Source organism: Cryptomeria japonica, chromosome 6 (genome assembly GCF_030272615.1).
Source record: "Cryptomeria japonica chromosome 6, Sugi_1.0, whole genome shotgun sequence".
Classification (NCBI taxonomy): Eukaryota; Viridiplantae; Streptophyta; class Pinopsida; order Cupressales; family Cupressaceae; genus Cryptomeria; species Cryptomeria japonica.
This window is the reverse complement of record NC_081410.1, coordinates 102,724,811-102,741,622: the sequence shown is the minus strand read 5'-3', so window position 1 is coordinate 102,741,622 and position 16,812 is coordinate 102,724,811. Positions and strand designations below refer to the sequence as shown.

The window sequence follows — 16,812 nt, the reverse complement described above, 5'->3', positions numbered from 1 at the left end:
CAATTATAGAGGTGACAATATATATGCATTGGAGTACTACATTTTATATTTTTGTGTGAGTACAACTAGCACTTGCACCAAAAAGGGTGCATGGGTTAGATGATAGTAAGATATAGATAGATAAAGTTTTTGAGATGAAGAAGTCGCCGCACTCATTATTAAAAAAGTAAATAGAACAATTTATTTAGTTTCTAACTCTCTTTTCTATCTTTTTTTCTCTAATTCAACCCTTAATAACCTTCACCCTAAGCCTAGTTCTAATTATACCCCAATTCTAACTTTAACCCTAAATGTAATTATAATGCTAAATTTAACACTAATCCTAATTCTAACGTTAAATCTAAAGTTTATCATAACTCTAATTGTAAACCTGCCTATAATTCTAAATGTAATCCAAATTTTAGTCTAGCCCTAATCCTAATCCTAAGTGTAACCTTGAATGTAACCCCAACCCTAATTTTAATTATTAAACTCAATATAACCCAAATTTTATTCTAATTCTTATCTCAATCTCATAACCCTTATTCTATATCATACTTGGAACTTTTATATGTAATTGTTAATTATTATTATTGTAAATTTATATTATTGAAAACTAATTTCATGTCAAATTATTTTTAACCTTAATTTTTTTAATTCATGGTACTTATATTATGCAAATTAATCATAACCTTAACATTTGAAAAATAATTTTTATTTTTATTTTTTATATGCAAATTGTGGCATTGGGACCACTCATATTTACAACAATTTTATAATTCAACATAAGTTATTTAAATATTTTATTTATTTATTTAGTCAATATCACTTTTGATTGGAGCTATGAACCGATGGGACCACAGAGGGGGACCCCATCCTCAAGTACATTATCTTGAATGATGAGGTATTAACACCTCCATATATTGAAATTTGAAATCATCTCATCGTATCACTCCATGCACACCTTATCACTCCATTCAATCTCTGCCTATCGCTCCATACATCTCATCATAACTCCCACACCTTATCTCTCCACATGGTCACATTATCCCTCCATAGCCACGAGCGAGCACCTCATTATCACTCCACCAATCGCGGCCCTCCTTATCTCTCCATCCACAGGGCTTAGGCCTCCTTATCTTTCCATGGTATTTCCTCCTTATCTCTCCAACTATTGCTCCCACCTTATCGCTCCACCAGCTAGTTAGTTTGATTTTACTGTATGCAACCAAAGTCGAGGCCTTAACACCTCACATCATCATCCATTGTTCTAAGCGCTGAGTCGGTCAGTCATCCATCGAGTTAGTAATGGAATCGGGCATTAACACCCCCTTTTGACTTGCAACCATGGACTGCTGACCATACACCTCGCACGCAAAATACCAGCCAGGAACGCGGGAACCTACGGGGACTCGAACCAAGAACCACCCATATAACAAGACTTCACAACTTTCGTTGCACTACAGGGACATCCCTTAATATTCTATTTTTATTAATATTTGAATTTCATTATTTCTTATTAATCATAATAGAATAATACTTTGTTATTTTTATATTATTATATTTTAATTTATATAATAATATTACTAATAACAAGATCAAGAAAAATATTTGCCTACTTTGCTTGATGGGGTTGGTTTTATTGTTCTTTTGTGGATCTTCTGCTATAATTCCATTAATGTTTTTTCTGATTTGTCAGCTGTGATTGGAAATCAATGTGTTATTTCTGATGGAATAGAAATGTAAAGACTTGCTAATAATATCAGATTGACAAATAAACTAATATATAATTGATAACATACTAAAGTTTTCCTACAAAAGAAAAATCTGAGAACGTATTATCATATTGAGAACGTATATTCACGAGCTCTTCATTCTTAGGATTCCTCGAACGTGATGCGAAACAATTTTAAAAAAAACCTCGAACGTGATGCTGACGGAAAATCAACGGGAAAAATCTGCGGCGTAAGACGTGAGACGATTCTGGTGCAAGTTTCCAACAAATAAAGCCTATGGGCTAATAAATACCTTGTATTTTATTATCAAATGTGAAAGGTCTTAAAAGAGTTTTATTATTATCTAAAGTCAAATATAAGTTGTATTTTAAATAATAATGTGTTGTTTTTATAACATCAAATAATATTTTTGTGTTCTTTCATTAGATCAATTGTATTGATATAAAGGTTGGCAATAAAAAAGTTTATGGTAACTAATATGTATCGAGATTATTTAGATTTCATATAAGTTATATCTTAAATAAGAATATGATATTTTTCTAATAAATGATATTTTTGTAGGATTTCATTATTAAGTTCTCATTAGGAGTGTTGATGCGGCAAGTCGTGTAATAGTCACACCTCGAAACCTTAGTTGTAGATAAATAAGACACCATTTCAAAAAATGACATCTTACAAAATTTCATGTAACAAAGTTAACTTGCACAATTACAGTCTTGTTTAGCCATTAGACTGCTTAACTATTGAAAACTGATAATTTATTGATTTTGCGATTGATAACATTATTTTGTTAAAATAGACAATGACTAATTTTTTCTCCTACACTCAAGTTATGATTTATATGGCTATAGTGAAACAAGCCCAACATAACTCAAGGAATTTGAATTTGGGTTTTCAGTGTGCTAATGCTCTAACATTACCCTACAAAAATTTAGCAATTATTTAATGCTTTCAAATTTTCACAATTTTTGATAATTTTGGTTTATGGATATGATTTTATAGAGTTTTTTTATCATCAACATTTTAGGTCACACTATGTGATCCATCATCAAGATGAAGAGTGATAGTCGTTGAATGGATCTACACCAAATTCGTTTCTCCTCTAGCACTTTTTATCTTGATGGTGGGTTGTGGAATGTGATCCAAAATATTGATGATAAAAAACTCTACACAGTCTTATCCAAAAACCAAAATTATTATTAATTATTTCCAAAAGGATTGAAAAGACAACATCGGACAAGAAAATAAAGACACAAATCAATACGTCCCCTCCATGGGTCAACTAGGTTATTATTAAAAATGTTTGTAGGTAGTTTCAATGGAAATTATTCCTGGAATTTGGCTGTCAACCTTATCTGTCAAACAAAGAATGAATGACCAATAGTCCTAGTTCATAGTAGGACCAAAAATCTAGCATCCATTCTTATCCTAATAAGCAACCAAGTTGTTGTAGCCCGTGGGTCAGGGTTGCTAGGTAGTTTTCAATTTTCAATGATCATCTCTTGCAAGCTCCTAATAAAATTGTTACATAGCTTTTTTATAATACTAATGAATATGTTGATGGCTATAGAACAATGATACAACTTGTAATAACTGATATTAACATTAGCCTCAACTTGTAATAATTATGCCGAGAGGCATCTACAATGACATACAAATATCAGTAAACAAAAAAATGGATTTTGAATAAATTTGACGTGTAGATGACAGTAAATGCATGCATGTTTCAGTTTCTCTATAAATATTATTTTATTACTCTGAATAAAATAGAATCATTGCCACTTGTCTTTTAAGTATATGAAATTGTTACATCTTTAATGAGAGTGAAAGAGTTCGACATTATTCAACTCCATGTCCTTCTTGACAACTAATAAACATGCAAGACAATTTTATGTGATATCTCTCGACATTATTTTACGTATATTTTTTAAAAATATAAGTATACTAGTCAATATCAACAATTATATATGCCATTGAAAGATATTTGTGCAGGTGGAATGAGCTTTAAACACTTGATTTATGATGACCAACTAAGCAATTGAACTGCCACATGCTGCCATTAATTTCTGTCTTAATACAATATTATGACAGACACATGGACTAGAAAGGAATAATACAAACAGCTTTGTTGTTCTAATGTATTCAAATGGACCCCTTGCATACATCAACATTAAAATGGACTCTATACTTAGGTGATTGCAGACATGAACAAACGTTAATCTTTGGAAGTTAAAAACTAAACTTTCCTCACCTTTAAACTGAATTTGAGGCTTTTCCTACGAGTACCATTTATAACTAAAACATTTTAAGCCACTTGTATTATAATTGTAGTGGTTCCAGATTGTCTCCCAAACAAGCCTTTAAGATTTGGCCCTGCAAAACACAGTAGAAACAATAATCATAAGTACTTCATTGATCTAACTAAACTAAAAAATACACTTGGAAATGATAAATAGCCCTGAGAATTATGAATGATGCGCATACACATAAACCTAGCATTTAGATGGATGTAGATATGTAGAAAATATACCTTGTTTTTGGTCGATGACCCTCTCAATAGCATGTCATTGTGTACATTTAACTTGAAGATCTTCTCTATAGACATTTCATTGCCAGGAGGAGCCTATGCGAAAGATGTTTGTCTCCCTTTTCCTTTTTAACAGTTTTCCCCATTGTTGTAAATTGGAGAAACGTATGAACTAATAATCCCCAAACAAAATGGAGGCCATGCAATGTACACACTTTTTTGATGTAGTGCTTCAGCTTTCACATCAAGAAATTAGTGGATGAATACAAATCAACAAATTTCTTGTATTGTGACATATACAAAATCGACCAACACCATGATCAAAGCACACAATGGCACTATTAAGTCTAAGAGACATACAGTCTATAAACATAAAATAGAATCAGTGACATACGGTCTATAAACATAAAATAAAATCAAAGACATACAGTCTATAAACATCAAATAGAATCACATTACTGGAAGACTTACATTAATATCATGGGATAAAACCAACCCAATGACAAAGAGAGGAGATAGTCCTCTCACAACTCTCATCATTGAAACAAATTGAATGTGGGAATGGAAAGGACTAAATCACAAGCTATAGGACATCCCTCAACCATCTAAGCCTACAACCTAACACCCAAATAATAAATTCACAACACTAAACATCTTTTGAAACAAGACGAGAGTGAGGTCAAAAGGGAGGTACAACATCCCATCTATATCTCACTAGAAATTGATCGAGCACACTCAAGGGCACAAGAACACCTTGATCTAAATGAGAGGGTGGAAAAAATACACAATCACTTCAAAACAAAATGATGGGAAGGAAGAACATATCATAAGGTAAAACTCTCTTATCAAAAACTATTTCAAAAAATAGTAACTACAACTCTTTGCCTTAAGATTGTCCCTTTTGAGCATGATTGCCCCTTTTACTAATCAAAATTGACTTTTCTATCCTAGATCAATCTTAACTATACTTGAATCACTCTTTTTATCAGTGGATACTGTCCTTTTCACAAGTAGAAATACCTCTATTCAAAATAGGCAATATTAAATTTGAAGACTCCAAAACAGACACTAAAGTTCCTAAGGGATTCCCAACAAGTGTAACAATAGAAAAGATATCTAGGAGTATGTTTGAAAACCAATAACATGAACAACAATTCAAACCCAAAACAAGTGCATGTCTAAGCAAATGCAACACACATTGACCCTCTTAGTCATCGTGCTAACAAAGAATGATTGAGCAAATAGAATCAAGTGTCCAATATAAGGTTATAGATTTCACAAAAAATGATATTTCAATTTAGGTGAATTTCCATAGTCCAAGTGCATATAAACTCGTAATAACAATATGAAAATGGAACATTTAACATGCTTAGCCTTGCTAACATAACAATCCACTCATGAACTTAAATTACTCTAACATTGCAATTGGGTATGAACAATATCTATAAATCACTTTCCAACATGAATACATTTTAGGCTTATATGTCAATAATTGAGACTTACAAACAATGATATTTCAATTGCAAGTTAAGGTATGATTTCAATTCAAATAACAATTATTACTTGATTACAAAGTGGTACTAACATATATAAGAAATGTGCACTTGATTTTAAAGTTCAATTTGATTTAGTTTGAGGGTATGATTTCATTTAATTATATATACAACATATATAAAAAATGTGTTGTACAATATATGCATAATTGAAAAATCGATCGCATATGCAAAACAATACATAGTTATAACCCTATTTATAATAGTTAAGATTGAAGCTAGTTTAAGGTTAGGGTACAATTGGGTTTAGTATTAAATAAAACATTTTAAACTAAAATCCATCAATTATACAAATGTGAAAAGTCTCAAAATATAATTAAAATCATAACTGGTTGTTCTCGCCCCATTAAAGAATATTGTGCATTATGTCTTACATAATGTCTAGTTCCAACTGCACTATTCCTTCCATTGCAATAATATTCTTGCTTGGGCAGAGAAGAACTAACTATGATCTATTTAATCCATGATCTATTCCATCCATTGCAATAATAGTCTTTCTTGGGCAGAGAAGAACCAACTATGACTTAAAATATAGTTTATGGTTTTCAAATAAGATAATTAATCATAAATAACTTTTCACTTTGACTATTAGATAAAAATCACATTTATATGATAAATTTGATTTAAGGTTCAATTATAGTTAAAGTTTAATTTGGTGTAGTATTAAGATTAGATTTGAAATTGGTTTTATATTAAATTAGATAGAAGATTAGGGCTCAATTTTGGTTTAATTTTCATTTAAGAGTTTAGGTTAAATTTGATTTAGTATTAGATTAAAGTTCTATTTAGTTCAATATTCAATTTGGTGCAGTATTGCGGTTAGATTTGAAATTGGTTTTATATTCAATTTGATTGAGGCTTCTAGTTCAATTTTGGTTTAATATTCATTTAAATTTAGAGTTTAGGTTAAACTAGATTTAGTATTAAGATTCGAGTTCTATTTATTTTAATGCTCAATTAGATTTAGTGTTTATATTTATTTTGTTTAGAGTTCAAATTAGTTTAATGTTCATAATTCGAATATAAAAACATTTTAAAAAATAAATATTAGAATATATAAAAAGAAAGTAATCTTATATAGATTTTTCCAAAAAATATGATTTTGTTACTATATTAATATTTAAATATTTTAAACATGATTGTAATTATATTACAGAATCATAAATATTTTTCTTTTTACATAATCTTAATTTATTTAAGATATTATAAGAAAGAAAAAAATGTTATATAGATTTTTGCAAATTCTATAATAATGAACATATTTTTACATAAATAATTATTTATAAAACATCAAGGATTTTTTTTGTCAAAATATTTTCAATAAGTACACAAATGATATATGAAGTAAAAAAACTCAACAAAACATTATAAGAAAACAAAATATTTTAAAATTTTAAAATTTAATTGTTAAAATAATTTATGAAGATAATTAAATCCTACAATTTACTTGTTTTGTTTTATTGATTTTTTATTAATAAAATAAATAAATGACCAATTTATTAGATTTTTATTTTTCTTACATTTTTTTTTGTTTTTAATTGCCTGATGGTGATAGTCATAATTAATTTTTAAATTAATTAGATGAAAGTAAAACATTAAATAATTTTTTTAATTGAATGTTAAAAAAAATTAAATTAAAATTTAACAATAAAATATATATTTTTATTTTTTTATGTATTTTTAGTGTCAGATTTTTTTTTAATTTTTATTGAGATATTTTTTTCAATCTATATATAAATATTATCAGACTTTTTTCATCCATATGTAAGTATAGGCAGACTTATTTTATTGACAGACTTCTTTTACATTCATATGAAGTATTGGCAGACTTATTTTTATTGACAGACTTCTTTTACATTCATATGTAAGTATTGGCAGACTTTTTTTGGCATACATGTGTAAATATAATTTAGGTAACTAATTTAATTGCGGATATTAATTGACATTTCATTAATTTGGTGAATGCATTAATAGTTTGAAAGATCTTGTTTCATCCGGAGATATTAGAGAAAAATCTGGTGAACGTTCCAGAAACTGAGATATTTGATAGATGTTAGTGGGTTTCAGAATTGTTAAATCGGTTAGGATTGCTGAAATCTCTGTAATAAATTCCTGGCGATAAGGTAAGATTAGCTTTGGTTGCTTTCTTCTTCATTGGCTCAATTGATTTTAGGTTAATATTTTCAGGATGGAGAGGATTTTGGATGACGGTGGCCAAGCTTTCCAGTGCCAGATCTGTCTGGAAGTTGCTTACAAGCCTGTTGTTCAAGCCTGCGGTCATGTCTTCTGCTTTTGGTGTCTTCACAGAGCAATGAATCGTCTGGACACATCACATTGCCCTGTCTGCAGGAGTTCATATCAGCATCTGCCCAGAGTGTGTGAGTTGCTTCATTACCTTCTTTTGAAAGCATTTCCGAAGGAATATAAGGAAAGGGCTGAAGAGATCTTAGAATGGGAGACAAAAATGGGTACTTTCTCTCCTCAATTGGACACACTGGATTTGAATGGTCAAGAAAATGAGGTCTTAGAATTGGAAAAAGAAGAAGGTACACTCTTTTCTCAATTGGGTCCTCTGGATTTGAATGGTCAAGCAAATGAGATCTTAGAATTGGAGAAAGAACAAGGTACCCTCCCTTCTCAATTGGGTACTCTGGATTCTAATGGTGAAGAAAATAGGGTCTTAGAATTGGAGAAAGGAGGAGGTACCTTCTCTTCTCAATTGGGTACTCTGGATTCTAATGATCAAGCAAATGGAGCCTTAGAATTGGAGAAAGAAAAGGGCAACTTCTCTTCTCAACTGGGTACTCTGGATTTGAATGATCAAGCAAGTGCAGGAACTTCTATTTTAGAATGCAAAATTAGGGTAAGTGATGCCTTGTGTGCCCATTGCAAAGAACTAATATATCATCCCACAGTACTCAATTGTGGGCATGCATTCTGTGTATCATGCGTTGATTGTAATGTCTTTCAAGGAACAACTTTTAAATGCCAAGTTTGTCAAAGCTTGCACCCTGCAAAATCATGGGCTGTTTGTCTGGAGCTGCATCATTTCTTACACAACATGTTCACTGTGGAATATGCAGAGAGAGAGAAATCAATTCTTGTGCAAAATAAACAGCCTAAGGAGGAGTCCCCATCTGATGAGATAGCAGAGACTTCAAGCCAAATGGGAACAGTTATTCATGTAGGTATTGGATGTGATAACTGTGGATTATATCCTCTTATGGGAAAGAGGTATAGATGTAAAGATTGTATGGAGTCTGTGGGATTTGATTTGTGTGAAACATGTTATCAGTCTCAGGCAGGTGCATGCATTGTTGGTAGGTTTAATCAACACCATAGAGCAGAGCATCAGATTGAGGCGGTTGCAGAGAGAAGGCCACAAGGAGTTATAGGACAGTTTATCTTATAACCATAACCATAATTAGTTTTAATGGTCTGAAATTTCTCAAAAAGTCATCTATACATAATAGGTATTCCTCAGAAGTGTAATCTTCTTTCTTGTTATAAGGTTAAATAGAATTTAGATTGTTTTGTTCGCAGTCCAATACAATATTGAAGTTAGGTAGGGGAGCCATGGAGAGCTGTGCTGTATTTATCTTTATGTTTCAAATGTCTCTAAAACTGTTTCCAAATATGAGAAGCAGCAATTTTTCAAAGATAACTCAATTTGAAAGTAAATTGGATTGTAGTTATAAGATTTATTGTCAATAATTAGTCTATATGTAAATTAACAAATGATCAAATATTTGGAAGATGGATAGGGGAAGAGCACCTTATGTTCCAATTAAGAATTACTCCTTGCTCACCCAACCCCTCAATTATTAAATTTAAAAGAAATCAGAAGATTGATATCTAAAAGTCCATTAATAAATTTCACTTGTACCAATAGCTGTCCACTTTACCCTCACTAGTTAGAATTTTTGGACTTTAATTGGAGGAGTTGTGCAACTTTATTGTGACCTAGAACCTCGAAGGTCAAATAAAGAGAAAACTTATGAATATCATACAAAAAATCATAAATACAATCATTGATAAGCGAAACAAATATTTTTTGCTTCATATAAAATAGGATAAACATGAAATATAAATGTGTCATTTATAAAAAAGTTGTTCATCTCTACAAAGATTCTTGTTACATGAAAAAAATACTATTCTTGTGTGTACAATTATTGGGGTGACAATATATATGCGTTGACAAACTTCATATTAATTTTTTGTCCTATCATCAATTTAAAAGATGAGTACAATAAATATCTTGTGTTTTATAATGAAATGTGAAATGTCATAAAAGGGTGTTATGGTTTTCTAGAGTTCAATATAAGTTGTATTTAAAACAATAGTGTTGTTTTTACAACAACAAATTGTATTTTTATGTTCAATTATTGGATCATTTGTGTTGATACAAATCTTGGCAATAAAATTTTTTGTGGTTACCAATATGTATTGAGATCATTTAAATACCATATAAGTTATATTTTAAATAAGAATATGATATTGTTCTAATAAATGATTTTTTGGAGGATTTCATGAGTAAGATCTCATTAGACTTGTTGATGTGGCAAGTTATGTAATACTCACACCTCCAAATCTTAGTTGTAGATAGATAAGAGACCAGTTCATATTTATTAAAAAATGAAGATTCTATAAAATTTCATGTAACATCTATATGTTTATAAAAAAATTGTTGGTTTTTAAGGTTAAATGTATAGTCTTATGGCTGCATAAACGTTGCCCACAACTACTGACCCCTCTCCCCCAATGGTTGAAAACTGATAGTTTATTAATTCTAATATTGATATATTAATTTTTAAATAAAAATTAAATTTGAATTTTTAATTTTTAAATGACGATGACTAATTTTTTCTCCTACACTCAAGTTGAGTTTTATATGGCTATATAGAAACAATTGTTAGCGGTGTGTTTCATGCAGTTGTTAGCGATAGCAAGAGTCATTAGCGGTAGCATGAGTCAATTCCAATTACTTCTATAGTCTTCTCCGCAATTTAGGGGAATAACTCATGATTGCATGATATTACGTAAGTCTAACTAAGTAAACGATGTAAACAACAACTTAATCTTGTTTTCTCAGTCTCTTTCACTACCAATTTCATATTTTATGTGGTGGTTATTTTTGTATAAAATCATGCATTTGCGTAATGTAAATTGCACAATGAATTAATTAAATTTCATTCTCAGTTGTTCTGTTTTTCTTCTTTATTTTTCTTCAAGTTTGTCTTCTTTTTTCCAGCTAGATCTATATTCTGCTATGCAGAAAATTTAACATGTAGAATTTTGCAGCTATCCTTGCAAAATAAAATAGATCTAGCATAAAAGAAAGAACCAAAACTTGCAAGCAAAATAGAGAAGAAAATCAAAACTGAATGAATGCAATTCAATCATCTTCATTATTAAATCTGTATAAATTACAAATTATATATAGACCATAAGCAGAAATTATGCAAGAAATGCATGTAATTTCTGAAGATGTAGATCAATTAAACTGAAATTACGAGGTAGAGTCTAAGTGAGTCTAATTCACAGTTCTCCAAAGTTAGCTTAATGTAAAAGAGAGCATGTGATATAAGTTCACCATGTTCTCCACAAATCACGAAGAAAGACTGGAGCCTTATTGAACGCTAACACCCCCCCTTAAGCCTAACTAAGGAGAGATTTGGGTCCTAGCAACAAAGTTTGATCAGGTACCCAATTACAAAGAAGGAAAGGAGAAAACTCAAGTGAGAAAAACTCCAAACCATTTATTCAAACTAAAGAAGAAAGCTGCAACTACTGAATGAAGAACATCCTCAAAAACCAAGTTGATGATCAGGATCAAGAAGCTGCATGAGTGCCCCCAACGACACTTCTCGAACAATAATCAAATGGTAAACAAAGGCAAAGCATCCAAAATTTGAAGATGCAAATGGCATGTGAATCTGCATGAGTGACCCAAACAACACTACTCAACCATGCAAGAAAAACTGCTAGTTGAAAATATAGGCGCCAATAGAAGAATTGATCAACTATGGAACTAAGGAATCATTAGCACGAAGAGTAGAAAAACTCCCATAATATGACAAGAAGAGGCACATAACTTAATTTTCACAAAGCCTCAAATTTTTTTCAGATCTTTATCATCAGTGCTTGCAAAGCATGTACAATTTTAAAGATCAATATAGGAAGAAAACAAGGAGCACACATAAAATCAGAAGAGGTACATGCATGTATCTAGAAAAATAGATTTACATCTTCCTCCATGATGATGACAATCTTCACAGAAAGTTGCCTGATGCTTCTTTCTAGCAATCTAGCTCTGATACCATGTAAGAAAACAGAGATAATACAACAGGAAATATACAAAACAAAAATAGTAGAAGACCATGTTAGCGTTCAGTAAGCTCCAGTCTTTCTCCGTGATTTGTGGAGAACATGGTGAACTTATATCGCATACTCTGTTTTACATTAAGCTAACTATGGAGAACTGTGAATTAGACTTGTAGTCACATAAATCTGTCCAGTTTGATTAAATGAATATTTGCTATTTATTTGATTAAAAATCCACTAGCCATCAGTTAATTAAATTAATATTTAATTATTTCATCTTCAAACATTCTCCTATTAATTAAATAAATTATTCAATTTATTTTAATTAATTCACCATACCAAATTTACAATCAATTAAATGAATAAATCCTATTTATTTCATTTAACCCCTTTTCCTCTTTTAAATAAATAAATTAAAACATTTATTTAAATCATTTAACCCCCCCACTTGCATTTGCCTACAAATGCAAGTTGCACACACAAATTGAAATAAATTAATTTTATTTCAATTAAAATCATATTTTCCCTCACCCACCAAATCCACTTGCACTCCTAAACCCCCTTCTAGATTCTTCTAAACCCTTCCTAATTAGCCTAATCCATCCCCTAAATATTGTCACATTCCTAAGCAACTTGGAGTCACTTCTCAAAGACTTCAAAGTCTTTGAAAAACATTTAATGCTTTGTGTGTTCAACAAATTAACCTCCAAAAGTCTTCCAAACCACTTATGGCTCTTACATAACCATTTATGGTTAATTCATCTTGTCTCCTCAAGCATTTATTGCTTTGACTATGGTTATCCATTTTGCCTTTGCATAAGAGTTTATCCATTGGATAAAAGCTTTATTCTTTGAATAAAGAATTTATTCACTCAACCTAACCTTGACCTTAACCCCCAAGTTGACTCCCAGGTCATGTCAACCATTTAATGCTTATTCCCTCTCCTCTCAACCTATCTCATATTGACACTTGTCATCCTGGGATTGGATTGAAAGCCATCACATGGATTGAATATCATTCAATCTTGACCCTTGTTGAGATTACTCAATCTCAACCATCCATTGCTCCATTTTTTCTATAAATAGAGCCCATTTCTTCATAATCCAGATCTTGAAAACTTGTATGCATTTAATCTATAGGCATTTCTAAAGAGCATTTAGCATAAAACACTAATATCTTGTCATTTTGGTTAAAATAAATCATTTTAGTATCAATAGCATAGTATTAGCTTTTTATTTACATTTAGAGCAAATACTTCAATCTCAAACCTCCATAAGCATCCATAGTGCAAACAGTTGCTAAGAGCTACACTAGTTTGGAACTTGGAGAGGAGATGAACAAAGGAGAAGGAGCCAAGAGTATGGTAGAAGGCATTTGGAGATGTCTTCTTGCATTTACATTTGTAATTAAATGTTTTACTTTGTTCTTGGTGTCTCTTTTGATATGCCTGCTTAGGTTGATCTTTGATTGAATAACACTAACCTTAACACTTGTTTCTTGTTGTGTGTGTTATACTATCACAGGTTTTTAATCTAACACTTGCCCTTTTTGCAGAGCATCATTTGGTGAACCCAACGTGAATCTAAACACTTAAAAAAACAATTTTTTTTTTACAACTAACATGTTTGAATGTTGAAACTTGACACACAGGTTGCGCTTTAGCGCTTTTGATCATGTTGTAGCGCTATTGCAACTTGTTATTCTAGCGCTATTGTACCAAGTTTGGCGCTATTGACCTTGTTTTAGCGCTTCTGAACTTGTTTTGACGCTTTTGAGCATGTTTTAGCACTATTGATTTTGCTGTCAAAATTTTACTTTTAGCGCTTTTGTGTCTGTATTAGCATGTTTGTGTTAAATAGCGCTTCTGTTTAAACACAGAGTAGCGCTATTGTAACAAAACGTTGTAAAAAAGACCCTATAACCAAAAAAGTGAAAATTCTTAGGCTTGTGGAAGCCCACCATAGGTTCGCTTTTTACTAACTATTTGCCTTTTGTGCAGGTCTAAAACTAACTACCTTAAAAATCAAAAACTTGTTTTTTTGGTGCTTTAAAATTGGACAAAAACAACTTTTATTTTCGTGCAAGTTAGGATCATTTGTTTTTAGTGCTTTACAATTGAACAACACAAATTTGCTTTCTTGCAAGTTAGGATACACACGCTATTTGGTGCATTAAAACAAGACAAAAAAAATTTCTTTCTTGCATCAAGCCAAAAATCACAATCCACACTTCCATTTTGGTGCAAATAAAATTCACAATCAACTTGTTTCATTTTTTTGCAAAGCGGTTTACTTCATGCATACGTGCTTCAAATTAAGTTGACCAGGATTTTCAAAGTTCTAGTTTACTCAAACCTTTGCATTTAAAGTTAAAAAGAACACCATGAATGTTGGAGCAACATCTCCAAATAGATAAAAAATCATTGCAATGACAAGCTAAAAAGAACAAGTGCATTTCGTGTTTGGCACACTTGTGCAAAAGAGTTTGTCGAGTGGTCCTACTTCTAACACACACTATCCTCTCCCTTGGCTCTCGTGGTCCTAAGTGCAAGAGAAAAGTGTTAGTAACACTCAAGTTTTATCTTTTTAAGAGAGGCCTGCCAAGAGACACATCACTCTTGGGAACGACCTCGCGCGGTAAATCCTTCGAGCTGCTATAGAAATCAGGTGAGAGTGAAAGTTGTAGCCTTGGGTATATCTGTTCCTACAGTGTAACTTGCCGAAAGGACAAATGGGCCCCACCACAAGTTACAAGGCTCTTAAGTGAGTCACTGCAGAATGAACTTATATCCAAAAACATCGAATATGACTAAACACCTTTAAATAGTAGCCCACCCGTTCTATTGATTGAGGATATTTGTGATATAATTTAGTGCAAGAGCATAGATGGTTTTGCTCCCAAGATACTCACCATACATATTTCCTTGAGTAGAAACATAGCTTTTTGAAAAGTCACTTGTGGCTTGATGAAAGTGGTGACTCCCCCATCATAGGGATCATCTATTTGTTATGCTCGTGCAAGACTTAGTATATCACATCCTTAGCTGCCATAGCAAGATTCATAAGGTATGTAGTACCAAAGTCGAAGAAATATCAAGATGTGGGCTAAATTTATCGCAACTGGCCATTTGACCTTAGGGATAAAAAGTGTTTGAAGTGTTTTCGTTTAGTCAAGACCAAGTGCAAATTGAGCCGACTTCAGGCTTTGGAAATACACCTTAAAATATATCTAAAGGAAAGGGTCATAAAAAGTCCAAAGATTGGGTTGATCTAGACCCATACTTATTTGTGCCTTTTGAGGCAACATTCTTGTGTTTGTGTGCTTGCTTTGTTTTCTTGTCAAAGAAAAATCAAAAATCAGTTCCAAAAACAAGTATTCATCCAACACAAAACATTTTCAGAACACCAACAAAAGGATCCAAATCAAAGAGCAAAAGTGTCAAACTATATGACCATTCTTCACATTTTGAGAAAGAAGAATCTTCATCAAAACATCAACTTGAAAAGAAAACCATTAAGCTCAAAGGCTTTGATCAAAAGGAGGAAATTCTTCTATCTTAATAGACAAATATTTGTCTCCAATAGAACCTTCTTACATCACATGTGTCTTTACCTTCAAGGAAAATCAAACGAATTTGATCAAGAGTCATTAAACCACAAAGCTTTTATGCAATATAGAGTTTTGAGTTATCACAAAAACCAAGGAGGCAAGATCAACCCCGACTTCTTTCCAGAAATTTGTATCACATACAACGTAGCTCGAGAAATGCCACCAACACCTGAAAGAGAAGAGATAGAATTTGTCCCATATGTGACACAAAGCTTTTATTGAAGTTAAAACATTTTCATCCATTTTTCACCTTCACATCATCACTTCATTTCAACTCTCAAAACATTAAGAGGTTCTTGTCCCAAGTTCTCTTTAGATATTGCTTGAGTCAAACACAACAAATCACTTTTAGATCGTTTCTACATCTAGGATAAGCTCATCCTAAGAAGCATATCTAAGCAGGTTAAAACTAGTCTAATGAGTGAATCCTCTCATTACTAGGTAGTTAAGTCTGTAAAACATCTCAGATTTCTCTAAACCTTATCACATCAAACTTTGTCAAAAATAACAAGCAATTCAAGAAAGAACTTTGGAAACATCTACCTTTAAAGCGCTAGAGATCCATATGCAAAACACCACACCAACCATAAATCTCTCATTTCATCAACAACTCATCATCATTTTCACCCAACTTCAAAAAAAACTTATAAATAAAATGGCTCAAACCAGATCTCGAACTAGACAACAAGAAATTGAGGAAGAAGAAGAGGAGGAAAATATCAATGAATTCCAAGAAGCCCTTGGAGGAAATGCAAATGATGAAAACCCAAGTACTCCTATCCCGACAACAATAGAAAGGGCACAACACAACCCTCTCTTTAACAAACTTTTTGACGAAATACTCAGGAGCAATGCAGATGCTCACTTTTTAAGACTTGCTCAAGAAGGAGCCAAACTCCCCTCTGACTTTGATCTTGCATAACTAAGACAAGCATCAGAATGACAAAGTCGCAATGAGGAAGAAAGAGGAAGAGATCCCATCAGACACAACTTTCATCTAGGTAATCCACCTCCTCCTCCTCCTCCAAATGAAATAGAGATGTTGAGACAACAAGTTGAAAATCTCGCCCAACAACTTCATAG

At 31.8% G+C, this 16,812-nt stretch overlaps 1 protein-coding gene across 1 annotated transcript; it reads left to right on the top strand.

Moving 5' to 3' along the window:
* The first annotated feature begins 7,578 nt into the window (after positions 1–7,578).
* LOC131050138 (E3 ubiquitin-protein ligase PRT1) lies at positions 7,579–9,483 on the top strand. The gene is made up of 2 exons (XM_057984308.2): positions 7,579–7,659; positions 7,983–9,483. Coding segments are annotated over exons 1-2 (1,227 nt in total). The 5' UTR covers positions 7,579–7,657; the 3' UTR covers positions 9,208–9,483.
* Positions 9,484–16,812: the final 7,329 nt, after the last annotated feature.